Genomic DNA, 25,325 nt, shown 5'->3' with positions numbered 1-25,325 from the left:
CTACGAGCTTGGTCTAATAATTTTGGAGACTTATCACACGATACCGAATGTAAACGCTTCGAACAATACATTTTATTTTGGCAAAGACGACGCAGAAATTACGATTCCCGAGGGGTCGTATGAATTGCATGCCATAAATGAATTTTTGAAATGTGAGATTTTACGGAAACGTCCGTGACGCGACGCGCCCGGTAACGCTGGTGACACCGCGCGCGGCGATGACGAGATTGGAGAATACCCGATAGTGCTCCGCGCAAATTACAACACGATGAGGTGTGAGATTAAATGCGTCTACAGAATAAGCTTTAACAAGCCTCATAACATTGGATCGCTGCTGGATTTCTCGAGGCGTATACTGCAACTGCGCAGGTGGATCGGATGTGTCGATCAACATAATGAACGTAAACATTATCCATGTAGAGTGCAACGTGACCGCAGGCGCATACAGCAACGACAAAAGTGTACACACGATACACGAATTTTCACAGATCGTGCCGCCAGGATATAAGAAAGGCCGATACAGATCATTTACCTGTCAGTCATCGTACGGAGCATTACGGAGCTAACGATACGCTAACGATTGTTGACCAGAACGATTGTTGACCAGACGATTGCTCGATTTCAGAGGAGAAGAGATCACCGTTAGATTGCACGTATGATGGCGACAGCGATAACGCGAGCGTGACGTTTGAGATGCTCGTGTTGAACGAAGCGAAATATTCGCAGAGAGATAACGCATCTTTTACAAAGAAAACATCGATCGACAATATTCGCTCATCCGACTGCGTCAAGAAGAGGAAGAAACTTAACGCGTCGAACGTTAAATTTTTACAAGCTTTAGGATTCGCGGTGCGCAACTGTTGAGATGACCGATATCTTAAACATCGAAGACGAATCAATCTTTGACGATCGCATCGTCAAGATTGAGACTCATGCATACAACCCGTTCGCCAATACGACGTTCGGGTACAGCGATGAGATAAGAATACCTATACAGCAACATCTGTACACATTACCGTACGAAAGCTTTCTGTATGTCGAGGGAAAATTAACGAAGAACAGAGTTATCGAGAGATCTGATGTGGTTGGAAATCTGTGTTGGGAAATAATTTTGTCGCGTTCCTGTTCGATGAGATTCGATACGAGCTTGAGTGGTGTGAAGATTGATCGTAACAGAAACGTGGGCGTAACTAGCACGCTCAAACATTATGTAATGACGTCATCCGACAGAAGCGTGATTCTGAGGAATGCCGGTTGCGCATACTAGCGCGAATAGATATTTTAACTTTTGCGTACCTCTCTACGCACTGTTAGGATTTTGCGAGGACTACAGACGCGTGATAATCAACTCTCGTCACGAATTGATACGATCGCGTAACGACAACAATTGCCTGATGGGAAATTCGGCGTTGGATCCCATGGTCGACTTATTCAAGATACAATGGCGAATGCCGCACGTGTTATTAAGCGAGATAAAAAAACTACCGATGCTGCGCACTTTGGAGAGCGGACGATACCTGAGCATGGCTTTTCGATCGTGGGATCTATACGAGTTTCCGCTGTTACAGCGTACAATCAAGCATTCGTGAACCATCAAAATCACTACTCAGCTCGAGAAACCGCGATACGTCATCTTCGCTCTGCAAGCAGGTCGCAAAAATGTCATGGCTGAGAACACGAGCCGATTCGACGACTGCAATTTGACCAACGTGAAACTCTATCTGAACTCGGAATGTTATCCATATGACGATATGAATCTTGATTTCGACAAAAACAGATGGTCCGTGTTGTATAAAACGTACGCGCGTTTCTGCACGGGTTACTACGGATACGAATATCTCGAGCCGAGTCTCACCGTCACGTCTTTTCTACACAACGGTCCATTCATAATCATCGATTGTTCTCGACAAAACGAATCGGTCAAGAGCGCAACCGTGGACGTGAGATTGGAATTTGAGACTAAGGAGAACGTACCGATGAATACCATACGTACTGTCTCATTATACACAATCGCGTGGTTCAGTACAACCCATTGACCAATGTTGTACGCAAGATCACCTAAGAGCATCGCTGGCACATGAGAAAGAGATAATAAAATCTATGATACATCGAAATCGACCGCAGTCTCCGCAAAAATTGCTCGTCATGATCGTGCCAACGTTCGTAGACCTGCAAGGTTTTCTCGTTGGAGGACAGTTTGTTGTAAAGGAGTTTGCCGCTCTCAGAAAACGGACTGTTCTTTCTCATTACATTTTCGCAAGCCCTATACCATGGCATTTCTTCGCAAGTGCCGACAAGTCTCGCGCACGCTGGATGATACGTCATCACCATAGATTGCGATGGGACGACGGAATAATTTCATACAGCAAAGCTAAGAGTTTGATTACAAAGGCTGTGCATAGAACAGAAGAAGAAGACGACGACGACGACGACGACGACGACGATGACAGCGATGCTGTTATATATGTCAAGGGACATGAAAAACGACAATGGTTGTAGAATTTGCTTCTGGACGATGAGCGCGTGTACATCGAGACTCTGGATGCTGATTACGAAGACGTAGATTCTCTAAACAATCTGGAACAATCTGGCTGATAATATTATGCGATGCGGATATCACTATACTAATTGCGTATTACAAAATGTATTCAAATTATTTAATTGGTGGTCAGATAACCATGAATAAAATAAATATGATATACGAATTATGTTTTTTTATTTCTTTCCCATGCGTTGATAATTCTAACGATCGACGTACCACTTCTTATCATATAACGCCGAGAAGTTTATCTTGCCGGGGTGACTCGCACGCGTCGGACAGGAATGTAGGTCAGTGTGTCGGTCATGCACATGACAAAGAAATTGAATCACGATTTAAAAAAAGTGAAAAATTTTTTTAATATTTATTTAATGCAAAAAAATACATTATACAATGCACTTATTTATTTATTGTATATACATTCATTTTTGTGGATCTTTATTAATTATGTAATTATTCAAAGTAATGAGAATATCCTGTAGAAAAATTTCACCACACTTCTTCATCATCATCTTCATATGGACGTAAACCAAAGAGTCTCTGCAAATCAAATACGTCCTCGCGAGTAATTTCTTCCTATAAAAAGTATAAATACTTCTTGTATTGGCAACACTGATATCGTATCCACCGCCGATGATTAATATTCATAAAGCCATTAATTTTGATATCATATATGCATAAATACTACAAAAAATAATACAAAAATCTCAATTTCACACAATACATCACATATCAAATAAAGGAAAAAAGACAAAAGAGAGAAAAAAAAAAGGAGAAAAAGTTACGTACCCCATTCGGGTGGCGTATCTGAATTTTTATAAGATTCCGTACTTGCACGGTTTCCACAACTGAGATACCATCGAGATATAATATCTGTCAAATTACAAAAATATTGTGTTTAATATTTTTTACAATATTGAGTTTAGTATTTTAAACATTAGGAAGATACATGTGAATAAATGTACGTACTGCTTCAGTTGGATAAGTAATTTTTAATAAATCTCTAATATACGCCAAATAATCAAATTCTTGCGATGCCTTTTCACTTGCCATTTCTTCTCGTTGAGCGTTATACACTACGCGATACTTTTGCGTTTTTTTTGTATGCAATCACGTTTTTTGTATGCACGTCAGCTTTCTCTCTCACATTAGACTTCCATCTACTGTGATCCTGTACACCCCATGACCCATTATATATCATCGACAATTTCTTTGTCTAAATCGGAACATCATCATCATAGGTCTCCCCGATTTGTTTATAGCAGCCGGAGTATCGGCGCTTCTCTTGACACGCCGCGTTCAATCTCATGCAATGAATCTTGTGGAGGCATATTGTTGAAACGTCTTCGTGGCATCACCTCGATACTAATTTTGCGAAGAATCACCGGTGCGCGAAAAACAATTGCTTTTGCGTGAAGAACTTTTAGTGCAACGTCTTTGCAATGGCATTACCACACATCATCTGTGCAAGATATAACGCGGCAGAGTACAATGGTAATTTCGTGGTATATGTGGAGGAACAAAGTCCCCCCCGCGGGTTAATCCCGCGGTATGTGGATGAAGTCTCCCTCCTGCGAGTAATCCGAAGGAGGGTAAAATTATTTCTTGGATTACTATTAGGTGTACAAAAAAGTTCTGAGCCTTTTTTGTAAAATTCAATCTTTATTCAAAAACAAACAAAAAAATATTAATCAGCGAAATATTCCCCGTTTGCATCAACGACCTGTTGCCATCTTTCGGGTAGCTTGCGAATCCTTGATGATAGAAGCTCATCGGCTTCGAAGCGATAAAGTCATCAATGCATTTTCGTATCTCTTCAAATCTTACGAAATGTGTATCAGTCAAATGATACTGCAGCGACCGGAATAGGTAGTAATCGTTAGGCGCCATGTCTGGGCCGCGTGCGGGAGAAGTTCCCAGCCTAACGCAAAGATATGGTCCTGAGTCGCTTTCGCAATATGTGGTCGAGCATTGTCATGAAGCAAGATCACTTTACGACGTCCTTGGCCAGTAAATGGCCTCTTTTCTTCTAATGCATCGCTCGAATTGGTCAATGTTGTTGATAGCGGTCTGCCGTGATTGTTTCACCCGGTTGTAACAACTCGTAATACAACACATCTTTCCAATCCGACCAGATACAGAGCAAAACTTTCTTGGCGTAGATATTGGGCTTTGGCGTCGATGTCGAAGGTTGACCAGGGTCAACCCATGATTTTCTACGTTTAGGGTTATCATAAAGAATCCACTTTTCATCGCTTGTAATGATTTTGTGTAGAAAATCTTTTTTCCGGAACTTTGAAAGCAAAGTGAGTGTAGTGTCACGCCGACGATTTTTGTTGTTTTCATAATTCATGCGGAACTCATCTGCCTTCCTTCTGAATCTTTCCCATCGTATGTAAACGTACGGAAATAGTTTGCTGCGTAACGCCAAGCTGTTCTGCAAGCTCCTTTTCAGTTTGCGCAGAGTTTATATCCTGCAGTGCTTGCAATTCGTCCGTTTCAATTTTTTGAGGGCGTCCAGCACGCGGTTCATCTTCAAGACTGAAATCTCCTTGGCGAAATTTTTGATATCATCTTTTACATGTTGTATGACTTACAGCGTTCTCTCCATATGCAGCACAAATCATTGCAGTGGCTTCAGCAGCATTTTTCTTCAGAAACGCAAAGTGGGTGAAAAATCGAATATGCTGTTTTGTTATTGCCATTGTGAACATTATTGATTTTTGAGGTTATGTGCATCAAACGCCAAACCGTATGGCATTTTAGAAGGCCAAATGTCAACGCTTTAAAACCGCAAAAGGGCGGGAAGATATATAAAATTTAAATTGTTATTTCGATTATATGAAATCTAAAGCTCAGAACTTTTTTGTATACCTAATAACATTTTCTTTTTGTGTATTTGTTAAAGTGACTGAGTGATTTTTTCTTGGATTGTTAAACATTTTTTTGTGGATATTTTTACGTGACATTTTCTTGGATTGTGACATTTCTTTTTGTATTTTTAAGTGACTTTTTTTATGACTCTTCTACCTCAACCTGGTGAGTCTTTTTTTTATTTTTTTCTTTTTTTTATTTTTTACTCGGCGGCGGTGGCGGCGGGCACGGCAGTGGCGGCGGCGGCGGCGGGTGCGGCGGTGGTGACGGCGGCGATGGCGGGCGCGACGGCGGTGGTGGCGGCAGCGGGCGCGGCGGTGGCGGCGACGGTGGCGGCCCTTCGCCCCTCCTCTGATGTCATGTCCACGCACCCTATATACGCGCAATTTTTTTATATCATCTTCGTTATTTATCTTTTCGTAACTATTTATCACGGTGTTGAAGGCATCAGTCGTCGACTCAATCGCACGCTGTTTACGTTCAATGGCACTGAGTCGCCCAACACGCGCCGTCCCCCCCCTCTCCCTTCTCCGGAGCTCCTCGGTTGCATGCCGTTCCCCCCGCACACCCGCATCCCCCTCGGAAAACCTGGGTTAGAACCGGCCCAGTATATCTACTTTATGTGTGTGTGTGTGCGTGCGTGCGTGCGTGCGTGCGTGCGTGCGTGCGTGCGTGCGTGCGTGCGTGCGTGCGTGCGTGCGTGCGTGCGTGCGTGCGTGCGTGCGTGCGTGCGTGCGTGCGTGCGTGCGTGCGTGTGTGTGTGTGTGTAGGTTACGTTTATATTTTTCATTTTATTAATACAATAAATTTTTATAATAATGTTTCTATCTATCTGATAGTACATATGTAAATTTTTATATTGTAATGTATATTATATCTTATATTATATACATGTAGAATATAGAATATATGTAATTTACTTCTGAAATGTTTTATTATTTTTATTATATTTTTATTATTATATTAAATAGTAAAATATAATGAAAAATGAATCACTGAATATTTGTTATTTTATTATAGTATATATTTAATTTTAAAATATTAATATTTTACTTTTAATATTTCTAATTTTATGTTTATCTTTTGAAATTTGCGTTTTTTCCTATCCAGACTACGACAGGTTACGTGTTTCGCAAACTTCAACATCAAAGGTGCCGACACTTAGAATGCCGTCCCATAGAGCGTATCGCGGATCGCGCGTATCGAAAATCTAACCAATCGCGAACTTTCCGCTGTTTTTGATACGCGAGAATTTCGTTCCTTTGGTGGTTCCCCATGCACGTAATTTGCGTAAGCGTAAACTGCGTCAACCAATCAAATCTAATAATCGTCTAATAAAAATCTAGACGGATTTGTATAGAGCTGAGACAATTTGGTTGGATGACGCAGTTTACGCTTATGCAAATTACGCTGCATGGAGAACCAGCCTAAAAGCCATATCAGATTAGCAATTGCCCGGCTGCGGTTGCCAGTTAACGGCGGATTCTACTATTACCAATCACATTGACCATAACCAGGACCTGCTACATTGTGATTGGCTGAATCGTCAACCGGCAACTGTAGCCGCGCAACCGCTAGTCTGATATGACCTTTAGAGTGCCGTCACATGCAACGTAACTTGCATAAGCGTAATTTGCGCCGACCAATCACATCACTTCACTTGAAATCAGATTCCGCATCAGATTCCTCTTAGTTACTTTATGCTGTTTACGCTATTATTGTTACGCTGAATCTAATTTTTTTGTGGAAGGAACACACACACACACACAGTGAATAATCAGAATAATCAGAGCAAAATGAATAAAGATCAAATCAGGATAAATTAATTAATTAATATAATAATGATTAATTAAATCATTATATCAAATTAATTAATGATAAATATATATATATATATTAATTAATTTATAACGTTTTTCAATGCGTGATCCAACAATATCTAACAACTGATTAAACATTTCTATGGACATTCTACAATAATTGTAGAACATTTCGTAATCTTCAAATTCCATTTCTTTGACCAGATTATCACTGTCACCCTGTAATAATCTTCGTTTTTCTGCGAACGCATCCACATTCTATGACGAGCTTTTTCCTGTTGGTATACCATCAGTTTCTATATTCCAAACAATTAAAATATTATATCGTCTAATTTTCTGTTGTTGAGATTGTTTCATCTTCTTTCACTTTTGCCATCGCTTCCATATTATTAATAACAACAGGTCAGAGTCCATAATAACTTCTGAATACATTCTCACAGGTTCACATCTACTTGGTTTGTTCGTACTCATACTCGTACATAAAGTCTCGGTTCCCCATGAAACGTACTTTTCCAGATACGCAAATTACAAGAATCAATCACAAATTAATTTAGCATTTCTGTTAGAGAGTACGACAGAAATCCTAATCAGCAATTGGTTGTATTAATTATGCATTTCTCGAAATTTCGCGAAATATGCTCTATATGAAAGAAGGCTTTCAGAATGGCGTAACGTGTTTTAAAATACTAGAATACGCAGATTACGCTTACGCAAGTTACGCCGCATGTGATGGCACCCTTAGTTCCATGACGCGAAATTCGCGTAAGCGGATCAGACAGATAGCCAATCATAAACGATTTTCGTTATTTCCCTTCATCTAAACAGTTTTCTAATTGGTAAACCGATTTGTTTATGCTCATTCCGCTTCATGGGACCAAGGAACTCCGAAACTCTCGCGTATCGAAAACAACGAAAAGTTCGCGATAGAAACGAATCTGACCTCTACGCAGTCATTTTCTTATTTTTGACAGAATTGCTAAAGAGAATCGCGTAAACATCAAATAATTAAAATTATTTAATTATTTGTAAAACCTGTGAGAACATTCTTCCTATGATAGGATCATATACTATGGTGACGTTAGGCTGGTGTTCCATGGCGCGGAAATCCATAGCGGAATGGAACGCGCAAATCAATAACAGCGAAAGAACCAAAACAAAACTCGTTCATTCTGTTCTAGCTTTTGCTGTGATTGGTTCGCGCGTTCTGTTCCGCTGTGGATTTCCGCGCCATGGGACACTAGCCTTAATCCGGCTTAGTAACAACTGTAGTTAGTGAAATCTCACGTCAGATTGGTACATTCTTTTAAATTAAAATTGTGATCCAATTAAATACAAGAAATCACTAACTACTTGTTACTAAATCGGTTTAACGTCGCCGTGTAAACGCAGTAATAGAAAGAAAGAAAACAGGCGAAAAAAATATCCATAGTGTGTAAGTAAATTTGATTAAATTTTATTAAATATTAATTGCTAATTTAATTAGATAAGAATAGTTAATTAAATTTAATTAAATATTAATTGTTAATTTAATTAACAATTAATATAATATATATAATGTTTATATATATTACACACTATAGATATTTAACATATATATTACACACTATAGATATTTAATTAAATATTCATTGTTTAATATAATTAAATGAAAAAAATTCACAATTGGTTTAACAGTTAAATGAAATCAAGAACAATATTCCTTTGGCTTTTGTTATTAACAAAGTGTCTAAAACACAATCATAATACTTTCATCAGGCAGAAAATATATTGTAAAATTATTAAGATATATGCACTTTATTATACATTAATAAAAAGTGAAAAAAAGCTGATAAAGGAAAACGAAAATATTGGGTCAATCCAATATTTAGTATTGAACGATGATTAGTACAAAGAACGAGCAATAATCTCGTTAATGAACTGGAGCAACAAGATCATGAAAAAATTCGTTAATTATTTCCAATTGGAACTGACACTTTTTGAGAAATTGTTACAAATAGTATCAGATTATCGATTACTAAACAATCTGTGGTTCAAAAAACTATTCCACCTGAAACAAGATTGCATATAACTATCAGGTACTTGGCATCAGGAAATAGTATGCAATTATTATCATATGCCTTCCGTGTTGGACACAATACCCATCTCTAAAATAGTGTTAGAGATTTACAAAATCATTTGGGAACGTTTGAAAGATATCGTTTTTATAAAAAAAGACGAAAACAGCTCGCAAAATGTTGCCGATAATTAGATCTTTCTGGTTGCTCATGTCGATCTCTATTATCTTAAAGAAAATTCCAAATTTGGCTTTATATTTGACGCATGTTATGTTCGGTTACGCTACAATAATGGATTCGGCGGAGCGGCTGTGTCAAAAATAGCGGAACATCCGTAATTGATCAGATTTTCGATACGCGTGATTCGCGATACGCTCGATACGCTCCATGGAACGGCACCTTTACGTAACTGGTAAACTGTGTCAATGATCTCTGTCTCAGTATTGATCGGATCAATCATCGTGAACCAATGAAGCATAAAAACATTTTTGTTGAAAGATAATCTTTTCTTTACTTTTTTTATATGAAATATTAAATAATTTTATATGAAATATAAAATAAAGTTCGTAATAAATTTGAATTTATATATTGTAATATTTTTTGTATTAAACATTTCTTTCTATGAAAATAATGATAATAATAAATAAAAAATTTTTTAATAATTTTTTAATAAGATATTTTTTTATTAACTTTGCGCGACTTTGCACTTTTTAAATAAAAAATTTAGACACACACATTTAGTAACATATAGAACAACGAATAGCCATCTAGTAAAAATGGCTGCGTTTCAGCAGAGAAAGCAGTTTTGCAACTGTTGTAAAAATCTTTAAGTCGTCACGAATCAACCAATCAAAACCCCACGGCTCACAGCTGCTCTCTCCCTTTCCTTTTCCTCTCCTCTAGGCTCTGATGTTATGTAGAGAAAGCAGGAAATTGGTTAACTTGCGCGAGAAAATCACGCTCGGAGCGGGGTAAGATCGGTCAATGTATACCCGAGTCCGAATGTGTTCAAAAATTTCACCGGTCTGTTTTAATTGGACCTGGAGATCGACAAACGCTTGGAGACAATCCGCGCAATTCTCTAATTCCCGGACGATGCTCAATGAAGTATAACAGCACTCACAGTACTCGACGGCTTCCTTTGGCCCACTTGCAGATAATGGGATAGTGCCAGGCGAAAGGTGATGATGCCCTCCGGGATTAATTTTTTACAGCGGAAATAAATTGTCACCGCGCAATTTTCGTACTGTTTTCGTACTGTTTCTACCCCGTACTGTTTCGGCCCGGTTTCTACTCGTCGGTACGCAAAATCGGTGGCGCATCGGACGTTGCTAGCGTGATAGTTAAATACGGCGGCAGGCGAGGTGAGGCGCTGAACGTCGCCTAGACGTTCGCCCGGACACATTGCGGATCTGAACCAGTGTGAATCATTATTTATTATAGTCACGATTTCTACAATTTGTCGATTGATAAATGATTGATCTTACTATTTTAAATTTTGTTAAAGTATTATTTCAGGAATATCCTCAAGCTAATTGAAAACTCGGGCCCAGATCCGCTTCGAATAGGTAAGGCGCGAAAAGAAAGTGCCATAAAATAAGGGTCGGCGTTGGTCGGCCATTTTCTCTTTTTTTTTTATCTGAATTCTTGACGAGCGTGTCAGGAAAGTCTCGATCCGCGCGCATAATGCAATATGGTTTGATTCTTGATTTTTTTACTTTCACGTACCCGAAGTTGAGACGGGTTCAAGTCTTGGATGCGGCTCTGCGACAATGAAGTATTCCCCAGGGCGGATCCTCTTCTGGGGTGATGGGCGGTTGTGACCTGGGGTATGGTGACGTCTCCCGGGTGCTCGTGTTGTGCATTCGTGAGAGTTTCTTGGTGGTCGCGTAGTTTGCGGTAGTTCATTGGTACGCGGTGATCGCGGAGTTGGAAAGAAAGTAGAGGGTAATGATAATAATAATAAGACAGGTGACTATTTTCAATTGATGACACTGTATTTCTAAAGCACTCGCGTTAATATTACTTAGTTAATATTAAATTGCAACTACTAAAACTTAGGATTATTATATGAATTTGAATTACGCTAAGAATTGGAACTAAAACTAGAATTTGGAATTAAACTTGAAATCAAGTACACTAGAATTTGGAAGATAACGGTCGTAATTGAACGCGGGAGAGATCTGAAGGGATGGGACCTCTCAGATTTAGTACTGCGCGCCAAGTGACTGAAGAGACGCGTTAAAATGGCGCTCTCGGGTCCTTGGTTTTTCGCGCGCCTCACTTTTCTGAGTAATGGGGGAACAGAGAAGCGCGCCATAATGCGTAAAGGTTGCGCAAAGGATAGATCTTATGGAGCTTACACTCTACTTACGTTCTAGCGGAATACTTAATATCTAACGGAATATAATTATCGCGGAGATGCGCCGTCGCGTAGCGTTGTACGATGAGGGAACTGACCGCTGCGTTCATTACGGCGGCTTATGATGTTCGCGAGGAAGAGAAAGAGAGAGAGAGATAAACTGATCAAAACGAAAAGATGAAAAGGTAGCAAAAAAAATTATCCCTAGGCTCCCCCGGATGTAACAATTGTATCATTTGCCGCGCGACTCTTTGCACGACGCATCGGTTAGATTGCTCGACATTCTAGAGACAAAAGGATTCCCAACAAGAAGGAGAAAATGGATCCCAAATTGCGCACGTTTATAATTCTATAAACACAAATTAAAGAAATAACACTTGAATTAAAATAATATATTTTTAAAATAATATATATAATATTGAAAGATATTTATTAGATTCGGAAAAATAAACGGAGACCGACTGGATTTGAACTCGGGATCTCTCGTTTACTAATCTGACACTTAGTCTGCATGACCACGGCGGTTCCTCTCTGTTAGCTATTTATATTCCGAACCTCTTTCATGACCGCTTACGATCTAATTCTTACGGTCTAATTCTTACAATATGTAAATATATATATACATATACATTTTTAAAGATTCATCTTAAGCTGCCAATCTTAAGATATTTATTTCGCACAAATTAGTATCTCACACAAATTAATATATATACAGAAATAGAGAGGTTATGTTTATGTACGATTTTACTTTGATATCAGATTAGTGCTCGCTCATATGTTGTGTTGATTTGCGGTAATGCGGCAGCAGCGACGCATTCAATGTGAATAAGAACGACGCTATTTTTAAATTTATCTCGCGCATATCATAACGCAATGGATGACGCGACGCGTGACGCGCTCAATGGGAATTCACCTTAAACGAATGCACTCAAAGATTTTTACAACAGTTGCAAAGCTACTTTCTCTGCTGAAACGCAGCCATTTTTATTAGATCTATGGCCATTCGTTGTTCTGTGTTAATACTCCATAATTATTTAATAATTGCGCATTAAATATAAATGTTTTGATTATCATTAGTGTGTATTTTATCGATAATTATGTTCTATTAGAAATTTTTAATTTTTATTTTACTTATTTAATTCAACTTTGATGTCTCTACGAAAAAGAAACTCGGTTTAGAAAATTAATTTGGAACTGTCTGATTACTTTAAAAAAAAATGGTATATCTTAAAGATTAGAAAATCTGTCATTTTTAATGCTTGGTTTTCTTCTTGTGCTGAAAGTAACTATTTTCTTTTTTCAAATTATCTTTTGTAAAAGAAAGATTTACAAGATTATATTTTTATATCAAGATTATATTTTTGTTTATATCAAAAATGAATCATTTGAATTAGATATTTATTGAATATAGCTTATTTATTATTCATTATTCTTTCATATTTTTGTAAATCTTACATTTTTTTAAATTAAAGGATTTATGAATTCGATATTGAAACTATAAACTATAATAAATTTTTCTTAATATTAATGAGACAATATTATCATTTTAGCTAAATATGAAGCACGAAATCACCTGACGAGGTGTGAATCCATTTTTTAAATATAATGCTATGCAACACAGTATAGAAAATTTATTCAATAGCAAGTAAATAAACGTTGATAATGAGCCAATTACAAGATATAATTAATATATCAGAAATAATAGAGCTGGTAAGACTTCTTCGTCAGAATGGTGATAAGATTTTGAGTGCTTCTAGCAAACTTTCCCTGTCGACAAAATTATTGCACAGTCTCAATGAAACATTCTTATTGATTGTGCCAGAATCTGAAGATTTGGACTCTTCATTTCATGTGTGTAACAGCTCTAAGATTGATATATTTCATGATGTAAAATTTCTATATGATTTTGTGCAAAAGACTGTAGGTTTGAAAGTGACGCATTATTCTTCTGATATTAGAGTTATTATCGATATTTCTAAGTTCAAACATTTAAAATATTTAGAACTGAAAAAGGTTTCTATAGATTTATTAAAAGGTCTACAGAGTGTTAGAGGTCAGTTAGAGAGCATTGTATGTACTGGTAGAAAGGGAGTATCCACAATTTATCAATTACTAGGTAGGATTTAAATATATAAAGTAATAGTCAACATAAAATTGATTATATGTATATTTGGTGTATAGTTGGTATAATATAAATTATAATCTTCTATACTTATATATATTAGATTGTTCTTAATTACTTATATATCTTTGTAGCTGCATGTGGAGGTGATGCTGGAGCTGGTTTTGTATGGGCATCCTTAAGATACTTGGTATTGCCTCATAATGGTCTTGAATATCTGGATGAATCATTAGAATTAGCACCTTGGCTTCAAATATTAGATTTAAGTCATAACATGATAACTAATGCTAAGGAAATATCCTGCTTATCAAACTTGAGATATGTGAATCTGGGCTATAATAAATTAGAACAAGTACCTATATTTAATATGGCAGTGTTACATTCATTACAAGTATTGGTGTTGAAGAACAATTATATTGATAACTTGAATGGTTGGTCATTATTGAAATATTTTCTTTTTTTTCTCATAAATATTTTATTTCTAATTCATTTAAAAATGTTTGCAGAATTTATTAAATGTACTTGTGAATATATATGCGCATGTATATATAATAATATGTTATCTATTTCTGTTATTGTTAATTTGTATGATAGGTCTTCAAGATTTAGAATGTCTGACAGAATTAGATTTATCATTTAATTGTTTAATGGAGCATTTGATTCTTTGGCCATTACGAAGGATGTCTACCTTATTATGGTTATCCTTAGAAGGAAATCCTTTATCGTATCATCCAAAACATCGGACTTTATCTATAAAGCATCTGCATTCGAATTTATCGAATAGCAAGGTATCTCTGTGATCAATGTACATTAAGATTCATAAAAAATAATACTGATATATATTAATTATAATATGATATGATATGTATTTAAATAAATTTTTACAGTTTGTTTTAGACCATCTACTGCTTTCCAGTTCAGAAAAAATGCTAATCGCGGAAAATCGAATTTTTGCGATACCCACGAATCAATCTTTGACTAGTTCGATATCTACAAATGTTAATTTACAAGAAGAATTTAAGAAAGATAGATCAAATCAGACACGAACAATATCATTATCCGAAAATCTTGAAAAAAATGTTACAAAAAATAAAAGGAAGCCGAATGTCAAAGAAGCTATCATTAATGAGATCGATCAGGGAAAAGAAGAATTTAAGAAATTGCCTGATGTAGTGGCATCTTCTCATTTAGGTGTGAAAATTTTTTTATAAATATTTAATAAATGTGACACGATATAATGATTGATAATATAATAATAAAATGATATACAGGATGTACCAAAAAGGTCGGGACCCCTGAATACGAAAAATATAAATTTTACACAAAAGTTTCGAATAAAAATTGTAGGGTTTAAAAAGATTTATTTATTGATTTCGAAAATCTCAAAAAACAAGACACCCTGTATATTTTTGTTACTTAATTATATTAATTTATCCTTTTTTTAGAGTCATCAAAGGATTACTTGGAGACAAAGAAACGCATTTTGGATCTGCGAGAAAAATTTGGCGAGATTAATTGGTTGAGCAATCATGCAGGAACTTTTGTCCAAGACATTATGGGCCTTCATTCTGCTTTGCAATATCCAGAATTGCAAATATCTAAGCTACAGACTTTGGCTAACATTAATACAATATCGTCTCTACAAGATACTCTAATTTATATAACAGATAATGAATATAAGTCTGAGGAACAAAGGATTGCAGAATACATTGAAAACAATAAAGAGATTCCACAGAATGAAGAAATTTTGGACAATCTTCCAGAGATATATACTACTTCTATGAGCGTATATGATCCTAATGAAGGTAAAAAATTTGCGCGAAATATATTAAGCGATATAAGCATAATAAGTTTGAATATTTTTTTATCTTAGAAGCTGGAGATGTATATATCGTTCAAAAAAGAAAAAACGAGACTGAACTGGAAAATGTCTTCTTGGTGATAACCCCCGAGTAAGACGCTATTTTGCTGTACACACTTGCATTTGTATCTTGTTAGACCAATGTTTTCAATTGTTTGTAACCTGCTGGAAGCAGGTTTCCCCTAATAAAATACTACATTTTTTCTATATATTGTTATTAAAATAAAAATTGTTATCGCAACATTTGCAGAGATATCAAAGAACGAGATGTGATTACTGGAAAAATAAAATTTTGTTGGTCAACAAATTCGCTATTGTCTTGTGTTCTGGGTAGGAGTGATCCACCTACTGTTGATATTATTTTTGATACTACTAGGAAAGATAGAGAAAACAGACGATATTTTGCACAGGCAAAAGATGCAAAGGTACTGAGAAACACTTCGATATGATTTTACATATTTTATAGCATAATCTTATTTTTTAGAAAATAGTGGCGATAATTAGCGAACAAATCGAGAGGCGGCCGATACTGTTAAGGATTTTCAAATGTATGAAATGTTCGACGCAATTCTCACAAGATCCGGAATTATATGTGACACTTACTGTTAAATCAATGACAGGTTTGTTTTGCAAAAATATGATGCACTTTTGGAGATAGTTGTAAAATTTATTGTTTCTTTTTTAAGGTGTAAAACTCAAATGTCCTACTTGCAACAGCAGTTTGGTTATTGAAATAGAAACTTCATCTAATATGGACAATCAAGTTGAAAAGATTCAGCCAATGGAAACTTCAACAAGGCTCAACTTAGTACATTCTGAATCATTTTCCAGTATCGGTAAGTCAATATAGTACTATTATGTATTGCATGTAGAGTTCTTTAGATGAAAATTTATAACAATGTGCACAAATTGCACAGATCCTAAATGCAATATTGCAATTTTTTTGATATTAATATGACATATGTTTTTTGATATTAATATAACATTGAGTATTAGTATCTCAAAAATGTCAATCTTTGCGAAAAATAGAATAACAAGTAATGTAAAAGAGAGAGATTTAGATTCTTATTAAAAAAATAATAACAATAGAGAGAACAATACAACTTTTTATTCATGTGGAAAATAAAATTGCAAAAATATACATTTGAATTTTATAATTGTTTTTGCCTTATAAATTATAAATGGCTATGTATAATTCGTAAAAATGATTAATTGCGTTAAAGTTGGCCTGATCTCTTGACTTTAAAAGAATAATTTAAATCCCTGATTTTTGGCAAGCCGATTAATCAATTCAAGAATGACGTTTTAATGATGATTGATGTGTATGTGTGCTACACACAGGCACGTACACACACACGCGCGCGCGCGAACACGGCTACTACATTGACCAATATGCGTGCGCGTATTTGTATGTTTATTGTGTTTGATGGGAACTATAACATACTAATACCGGTGCAGGTGGAATGGAGGGTGGAGCTAAATCCGTCACCACTTCTCTGGTGCACTCCGACTCTCACATCCAAGCTCAAATCTGCTGTAAGCTTCAATCACAATAATTTACATTACAGCATTTTCCTTTTTCTCTCTCTCTCTTTTTCTCTGTTTTTTTATCTATGTTCCATTCTTTTCTTTTTGTTTTTCCTTTTTCTTTTTTCTATTTTTTCTATATTCTCCGTCAACTACGTTCAATCACTGGAAATTAATAGTTTTTATATTTTTATCTAGAAAGATAATCAGATAAGAATTTCAGTTTCAAGAAATAAAACTTAGCGGTTGATAGATAATAAAATTTCTTTATATAAATTACAAATTTGCATATTTATATTTAGTAATAATTTTTTTAAATCTTTTCTATTCAGCATTATATAAGTATTTGTAATTTTTATTACTATAAGCGTGATGTGATGTATCTATAAGAAAAATCCATTGAATTTCAAATTTCTTTGGTTTATTCTTTTCTTTCTTAATTTTCAGATAATGTAAAAATAGAATATTACTATTCTTTTTATGAATTAATATTTATGATCAGGTTCAGCGATGAGTTTAGAAGAGTCGAGGGAATCGACACCTTTTACGAATACCCTGACGAAGAAATACGAGAGTGACATAGAGATACTCAGTAATCCAAGCCAGAGCAGCATCGAAGTTTTAGATGAAACATTAAAGTTAGTAAGCTTCTTCCTTATAGTTATTATTTGTTACAATGATACTTATTTATAATGCTTTACATTTTGTATATGAATCACCTATTATATAAACATTAAAAAATGAGTAAGGTAGGTATTTTATTAATATATATTGAAAAAAAAAAGAAATTGAATGTTTAACGTTATTATCTCATGTTTCAACCGTATATTTATTGATGCAAAAGGCCAAATGTGACACCAAATCGAAAACGCTCAACAGAAGAAAAATGTACTGCGACTGCTTCTTCTTTAATGACAATTCCAGATGTAACGCCAGTCATGGCAGGTCTAACGGAAAGTAGTTCTTCAGGTTTGTATTTTGTCATTTTTTGCTCTCTTAGCAAATAATTGAATATAATTAATAAGTCAATGACTGTCACGCTTCATTAATTTTATTATGATTCATATATTTAGATTTTTCTTTTCTTTATTTTTTTTCTTTAGAAATTAAATTGAATATTATAAATAGTGTTCTATTATTTGTATTATCATTTGTAAAAATGATTTTATGTACAGGTTCATTGACAGATAGTATATGCACAGCATATGAAAGTAAAGTGGTTAAATCAATAAACATTGATACGAAGTCCCACAATAGCGATGTCGAAAAAGAAGTTGGACTTGCTTCTGTGACAAACTTGACATCAATGTTAGGAGGTATAATATGAGTTAACAAACTCATATTTTCATAAGCAAATAAGATAATTGGATATTATTAAAAATACTTGATCGCGAATAAAACAAATACTATACTTTTGCTTGGTATATTAGTTTTATTACAATTTATATAAGCAATTAAAATGATACTTATTATATTATTAATTATGTTATCAGATGTTATATTTTGGTATTTAATATAAATGTTTCTATAATATTTGTATCTCTGTGTCATTTTCAGGCTTGCTACAAAGTATCAAAATCAGCAGCAATAGAGACTTGAAGAATGAAGAAGCATCCAACTTTTTTGGCAGTAATGTGCAATACTCGTATACCAATTTTAGCAGTATAGATCATAGAATTAAGCTACATATTATTCTAAATATATTTGAGCATGAAAATGAAGAGCTTGTACTTCTTCTTAAGGTATCTGGTTTGAAATGTTATAATTCATTAAATTCAATTTGAGCAAAAACTCAAATTCAAATTAAATAGAATCATAGAATAGATATATCATTTTTTTCATGTAAGTCTCACCTGTATAGGCAGAGATTTTAATGCATTCTATGCAAGAGACATTTCCTGGATGCTTGGTATTATCTACATCCAAAGTTTACGTTCTTAGAATCGATGGGCCAGAAGGGTAAGGTTGTACTGTTTGAATTAATTATAATAATAAATTTGGATGTTCAAAATTACGAAAATTAAAAAAAAAGTAAAATGTTTGTCTCTTTGTATCATTCAATAAAAATTTGATTATTATTTATTTTAATTTTTAAAAGATTATACTATATATACATATCTTCGTAATCAAACTTGATCCTTAAATTTCGTTCGATATTAATTAAAGATACTATAGTTTTATGTAGTTTTATTTATTTATTATAAATTATAAGAATTTATTATTATTTAAGAATTTATTATAAATTATAAGAAAAACCTTCATTCTTAATTGGAAAGCAGCTGAATCAATGAAAAAAAAAGAATTTGTTGAGATTCTACTTATTCTTGAGTATTGCGCCTATTTTTTTCTGTTATTGAAAAGGAATTTGTAATAGGGAAGATCCACAGCGTTGGCTTCACAAAGAGATCAGTTGGACGACAGATAGATTAAGATCCTTTGTACCGCTGCCATTTAAGCAGGGCGTTTTGATTGAACTACAGCAGTCAGGCAAAGTCAGCGAGGAACATCTCTCTATTATTCTGTTATGTATTTTACAAGACTTTCAGAGAACATCAAACTTTTTATTTTATATCACAGGTAAAATGTGTTGCAATGATTTGATGAGATTTCTCAAATATAAAAGTCTCAGAATTAAAGCTTCAAATATAAACAAGATAATTTATTTTATTTCTGTTCATAGATTTACAATTACCCGCAAGTTGCGAAGTGGAATTCTCTATTCCAGAACGTTGCAGCACTTTGATGCACAATCTACTAATGAATACTGCCAATTATCAGACTGGAGATGTTATACGATTACTGGCATTGTTCTCTTTCGCGATTTTGAAACATCAAACTGTCACTACCAAATTAAAATTATCTGGATTAATATTGACGAATTCAACGCTGGTTATGTTGAAAGACAATATTCAATGGCTTGTACCTGGAAGTGATCAAATGCCTTTGATCGCTAGAGAACAAGCTATGAGCAATTTGATTGGGATAGTTAGTAATTTCAGATTACTACAGATTAATTTCTATTAATTATTACTTAAGAAGAGACAATGTAAACAATCGATGTTTTTAAACAGTTGTACCTTATGCAATCCTAGTATAATTTTATTTAAAAAATATTAGATGTATACAACTATACTAGATGTTTTACTGATGTATGTACGCACGCATGCACGCACGCGCGCACACAGCAGACACACACACACACACACACACACACACACACACACACACACAAATACATACTAATTTCAAATATATATGCGCGTACGCAGTTATATTCACTATATATTGGACTTATTAATACAGCATATTTTCAGGAACACTATGATACTTTATTAACTTTGAATTTTTTGGATGAGATTGCTGGCCTTGAGGAAAGCTGGATCTTGAAATTTGTTTCTCCTGGTGCTGTCGAAGCTGTAATCGGTTCTATTCAACCACCATGGGAAAAATTATTTTCGATACCTTTGCAAATAACTACACGCATAACGCAAGATACTTTGGAGAAAAATACAAATACAAATTTTTAAAAATACAAATTTTTAATGAACTCTTTTCTACATTAATTTGATAAGCTTTTTGTATTTAAAAGATACAACAAACTGAATGTAGCGATTACGTAAAAGAATGTTCATAATGCGCTGTTGTAAAAGATTGGTTGAATAAAAAAAAAATGAAGAAAAGGGAGAGGAAAAAGAGAAAAAGAATTTATAGACATAATTAAAAATAGAATGTATTAAATTTATATATAGAGAGAAAACTTTCATGTTCACTTTAAAGAGATTATTCAAATTGTCACTTTAGATATTCTGTCAAATTCTTCTTTTCATCTTTACACAATTCGAATATTTTTTAGTGTTTAATGTTAAGTTAATTAGAGTTCGCATTCATTTTTAAAAAGATTTTCATCATTTAACGCAAAACATCTTAAAATACTGTGACATGAAGAGATAATCAATTCTCAACGAAAGAATCTAAATTTAATATTTAAGGCTCAGTTGTCTTTCTGCAGCCATATTGAATTATAACGTCAGAGGCAAGAAATGACATGTAAAAAGTTTTTTGCGTCGTATAGCTTTATCTTGTACTTTTCCCTTAAAAACATGATAGTTTCGTATTCTTAAAATTTGTAAAAAATATCAGAAAGACATCTGTCCAATAAATCATGTAAAAGTGTAAAATAAATCTTGAAATGGTACATTGCTTAGCTCAGAAATTACCAGATCACTAGATCTAGTTGTTTCTGATAGCTGAAGAATGATTAGTTCAAGAATTATTTTACACTTTTACGTGATTTATTGGACAGATATCTTACTTTCTGATATTTTTTACAAGTTTTAAGAATACGAAAATATGTTTTTAAAGGAAAAGTATAAGAAATAAAGCTATATGACGCAAGAAACTTTTTACATGTCATTTCTCGCCTCTGACACACAACTCATATCGCGTCGCGAGAAAACTGAGCCTTAAAGAAGAGTCAATGAACAATGAGTTAAAGAACAATGAACGAATGGCAAGTTTAGTGTTAAAATATTAATGTATATAATATATATTAATGTATATATATATAAGTATATATTAATGTATAGTTTTCAATAATCCTATAAGAATTGGGAAAAATGTTACTAGTTATAAATATATAATTAAATTTCCTTTGTACTGATTCTTGAATCAAAATTTCTCCATTAATTAAGATTTGTTAAATATATGCGATCCTCTTTATATTTGTTTTCAAAAATTTCTCATAATTCATATTGTACATTTGCAATTTAGTTTGTAATAATTTCTGAATATAAATATTCAACTGTGATATGTATATTTGAAGTTTTACAATAAATGCAAGGTTTTCAGGTTTATTTATTGTAAATATTGCGAGAATATGTAATTTATATTTTGTAACAAATCATAAATAAATATAATTACGATCTTAAGATATGTTTTTTTTAAATTTTTATCTCTTATTATCTCCTGAGATCATCGAAAGACAAATGCAATAAAGTGTCCTACTTTAATACATTATTGTAATAAAAGGAGTATTCTACTTTTGTATTATAAGTCGCATCTGTAGCTTGAAAGACATATGCATTACATATGCAGCTGATAATAATATGTATTGCTGCAAATTATTTAATAGACATTCGTTCCCAATATCTTGCATGATACCAAATACATTTCAATTATTCATTTGTTTGCCATCTTTATAATTGCTCAGTGTTCTCCTTTATAATTCTCTTAAAGTGTTCTCTGTATGTTGTGTATAATACAATATGTGTGTGTGTGTGTGTGTGTGTGTGTGTGTGTGTGTGTGTGTGTGTGTGTATCTAAAAAATATATATAAATTTTATATATATATATATCTAAAAAATATTTGTGGTATACGCATATCGTATCGTAAAGACCATAACAACGCTTAAGAGTAGATTCCAGAGATCCTTTTGAGACGAAAATTCTAATCTCAAAATATCAAGGTTACAACGCTTTTTGAATTATAAACAGAGTTAGCAAATTGTCTAAAGTAAAACGCGCTCAGGTATAATACACAATACAAAAGGTGAAAGCTGACTGTCGTCCCAAAATTCATATAAAGATTACAATGTAAAGATGATGTAAAGTGATATTATTTTTACTGATATTTGCATAAATAAACTATTTCAGCAGATTATATTTTACTGAAAAAAGAGAAAATATTACATAATACATAAAGCGCAAGTTGTCAAATGACATTATTTTCAGAAATTTGCTAGTTTTATATCACAAATATTGCATACAAATAAATAAGACACAATTTGCACTTGTGAATAAATGAAACAAATAATTTGTTGTTATTATTTAAATTGTTTTATAAATTATTTATAAATTGTTTTATTTATAAATATTATTATTATTATAAATTATTATTTATATTATTATTATTTATAAATTGTTATAAATTTATAAATATTTATAAATTGTTATTATTTATAAATTGTTTTAAAAAGTTTGTTGTTATTATTCTAAAATAGTATTTTGATCGATTTCTATGACAATAATCTTATTTATTCTAAAAAATATTTATAAAATATGAAACTAGCAAATTTCTGAAAGAAATGCCCTTTGATATTTTGCGCTTTATGTATTATGTAATAATATTTTTTCTTCTTTTCAGTAAGCTATAATCTGCTGAGGCAGTATTTTTACTGATATTGAATCTGAATATCAGTATCATTTACTGATATTTTACTGAATATCAGTAAAAATAACTCACTATCTTTGCATTATAACTTTTATATTAATTTTAATAAGAGGGTGATAGTCAGCTTTCATCTTTCGTATTGTGTATTATATTATATCTGAACATGCGAATTTTAGATAATTTGCTAACTCTAAATGTTTATAATTTAAAAAGCATTATTTGCCTCGACATTTTAAGTTTGGGATTTTCGTCTCAAAATAATTTCAGGAATCTAGCGTTGCTAAAGTCTATGGGACACCTTACACATGCGTGCGTGCGCGTGTGTATACAAAGGATAATTTAATAATAAAAATATTATAAAAAGATAGTCAATACATAAAGTAACAAATTAGCTATTGTTTTATAATGCAACATTTAATATGCTTATTTATAGTATGTTTTTTTTATATTATATTTTTTATATTTATATTTTTGTATATTATATATTTCAGAATAAAAAAAAAATCAGAAATGCATATAACGATATGGTTCATTCTTATTACACTGCACAATGGCATCAATGGCTTTGGGTACAGTAAGAGAGGTATGACAACTTTTAATCTTAATTTATTTTTCGCAAATTCTCATAAAAACTAAGACATTAAAATAATAATCGATTTTATAATACAAATAGTAATTCTAAGAAATAAGAAAAAATTTTGACATTAATGTTTTCTCCTAGAACAACATTTGTGGCCACGAAAGTATGAATCATGCGCAGGAAAGCTACAATCACCAGTGGCTATATCCACATCAAAAGCAATCGTTTTGCCATTTCCGGCACTCGAAATGATTGGTTACCACAATTTTCTTCCAATGCCACAAATATTAACGAATAATGGACAAACAGGTAAATATTGATTCAGGACAGACAGGTAAATATTGACTCAACTTTGCAAAAATATTACATTTCTAATAGTGCATCTTTTTTCAGTTAAGCTTACTATAGACAAAAACGCGATATACAAGAGATTACCATATATATTTGGAGCCATATTAAAACAAGAACAACAATATGAAATAGAACATTTACATTTCCATTGGGGCATAAAAAATAATAAGGGTGCCGAACACGTATTGAATGGTATAAGGTAACAACTATATTTATATACTTTTGTTTGAAAATAAATTATTCAATTATAATTAAATTATAGAGATTAAAGGTTAATATTCCTAGATATCCAATGGAAATACATATTGTGCATCGCAATATGGCATATTCCAATATTTCACATGCACTGCAGCATGAAGATGGCATAGTTGTAGTGGCTGCATTCTTTCAGGTATAGTTATGTAGTGGCTGCATTCTTTCAATTATTTCAAAAATTTTTCCAATCTATTGTTGTTTGAATTTTAAATTATCATGTTATTCCATCTCAATAATAACACATATTCTGCATATGAAATATATAAAATATCTATATTCTTACATAATTTCTATTTAAGAAACAACAACGAGAAACATAGCCAATTTCTCGGCAAGCAAGATTTTGGTTGTTAAATCTTTATATGAAATAAGTACAAATAATTATATCACCAACTACGTGCCATTTAGTTGGTAATATAATTATTTGAATTTATTTCATACAAAGATTTAGCAACCAAGATCCTGCTTGTCGAGAAATTGGTCATGTTTCTCGTTGTGTTTGTTAATATGTGCTCGGCTAGTATCAATATATTGTTTATATTTAAAAATTTATCAAAGATAAAAATATGCAAGTTCATTAAAAATTCATTAACTTTAAAGATTCACAAAACCAAGAAGAATGTACATTTAAAGTTACATATTTTCAGTTGCAAGAGGAAAATAACGAATTTCTTCAATCTTTTATAAGCAAGTTGCCACTTGTACGATGGACACATACCGAATTATCGATCAATATATCCATTGCTTTAGCATCTCTAATACCATCAAATACCGATATCTTTTACATGTATAAAGGATCTCTTACAACTCC

At 33.3% G+C, this 25,325-nt stretch overlaps 2 protein-coding genes across 11 annotated transcripts in view; both read left to right on the top strand.

Moving 5' to 3' along the window:
* Nucleotides 1-12,285: 12,285 nt before the first annotated feature.
* On the top strand, nt 12,286-22,012 carry LOC105422731 (serine/threonine-protein kinase 11-interacting protein). 10 transcript variants are annotated; one of them, XM_089075930.1, is made up of 19 exons: nt 12,306-12,664; nt 13,200-13,765; nt 13,906-14,202; nt 14,366-14,559; nt 14,659-14,962; nt 15,217-15,576; nt 15,645-15,723; nt 15,883-16,057; nt 16,117-16,252; nt 16,319-16,468; nt 17,091-17,168; nt 17,662-17,797; nt 18,004-18,128; nt 18,335-18,475; nt 18,717-18,901; nt 19,021-19,118; nt 19,534-19,736; nt 19,840-20,144; nt 20,474-22,012. In XM_089075930.1, the coding sequence occupies exons 2-19, from the start codon at nt 13,312-13,314 to the stop codon at nt 20,684-20,686; spliced, it is 3,633 nt and encodes a 1,210-aa protein (XP_088932056.1). In that variant the 5' UTR covers nt 12,306-12,664; nt 13,200-13,311; the 3' UTR covers nt 20,687-22,012. The 10 variants fall into 10 exon arrangements, 8 of the variants coding, with proteins under 8 accessions (XP_088932058.1, XP_088932057.1, XP_088932056.1 ...); XM_011632225.3 differs by having other exon boundaries at nt 12,306-12,725; XM_011632226.3 differs by having other exon boundaries at nt 12,306-12,869.
* A 1,451-nt stretch (nt 22,013-23,463) lies between these two features.
* LOC105422730 (carbonic anhydrase 9) overlaps nt 23,464-25,325 on the top strand; it is a 2,423-nt gene continuing 561 nt past the window's right edge. The window contains 5 exon segments of the mRNA XM_089075933.1: nt 23,464-23,911; nt 24,050-24,217; nt 24,302-24,458; nt 24,545-24,650; nt 25,162-25,325. The exon segment at nt 25,162-25,325 is cut by the window's right edge and continues 2 nt beyond it. Coding sequence (XP_088932059.1) covers nt 23,734-23,911; nt 24,050-24,217; nt 24,302-24,458; nt 24,545-24,650; nt 25,162-25,325 — 773 coding nt within the window. The 5' untranslated portion in view covers nt 23,464-23,733.

The sequence above is a fragment of the Pogonomyrmex barbatus genome, unplaced genomic scaffold (assembly GCF_055798465.1).
Source record: "Pogonomyrmex barbatus isolate J1 unplaced genomic scaffold, ASM5579846v1 scaffold2, whole genome shotgun sequence".
NCBI lineage: Eukaryota > Metazoa > Arthropoda > Insecta > Hymenoptera > Formicidae > Pogonomyrmex > Pogonomyrmex barbatus.
This window is presented reverse-complemented; position numbering and strand designations above follow the sequence as displayed.

Coding starts and splice junctions, on each gene's coding strand:
- LOC105422731 (XM_089075930.1), top strand. CDS start 13,312: ATGAGCCAATTACAAGATATAATTAATATATCAGAAATAATAGAGCTG. Junction 14,963..15,216: donor AGTGGCATCTTCTCATTTAG/GTGTGAAAATTT, acceptor TCCTTTTTTTAG/AGTCATCAAAGGATTACTTG. Junction 17,169..17,661: donor CATCCAAGCTCAAATCTGCT/GTAAGCTTCAAT, acceptor ATTTATGATCAG/GTTCAGCGATGAGTTTAGAA.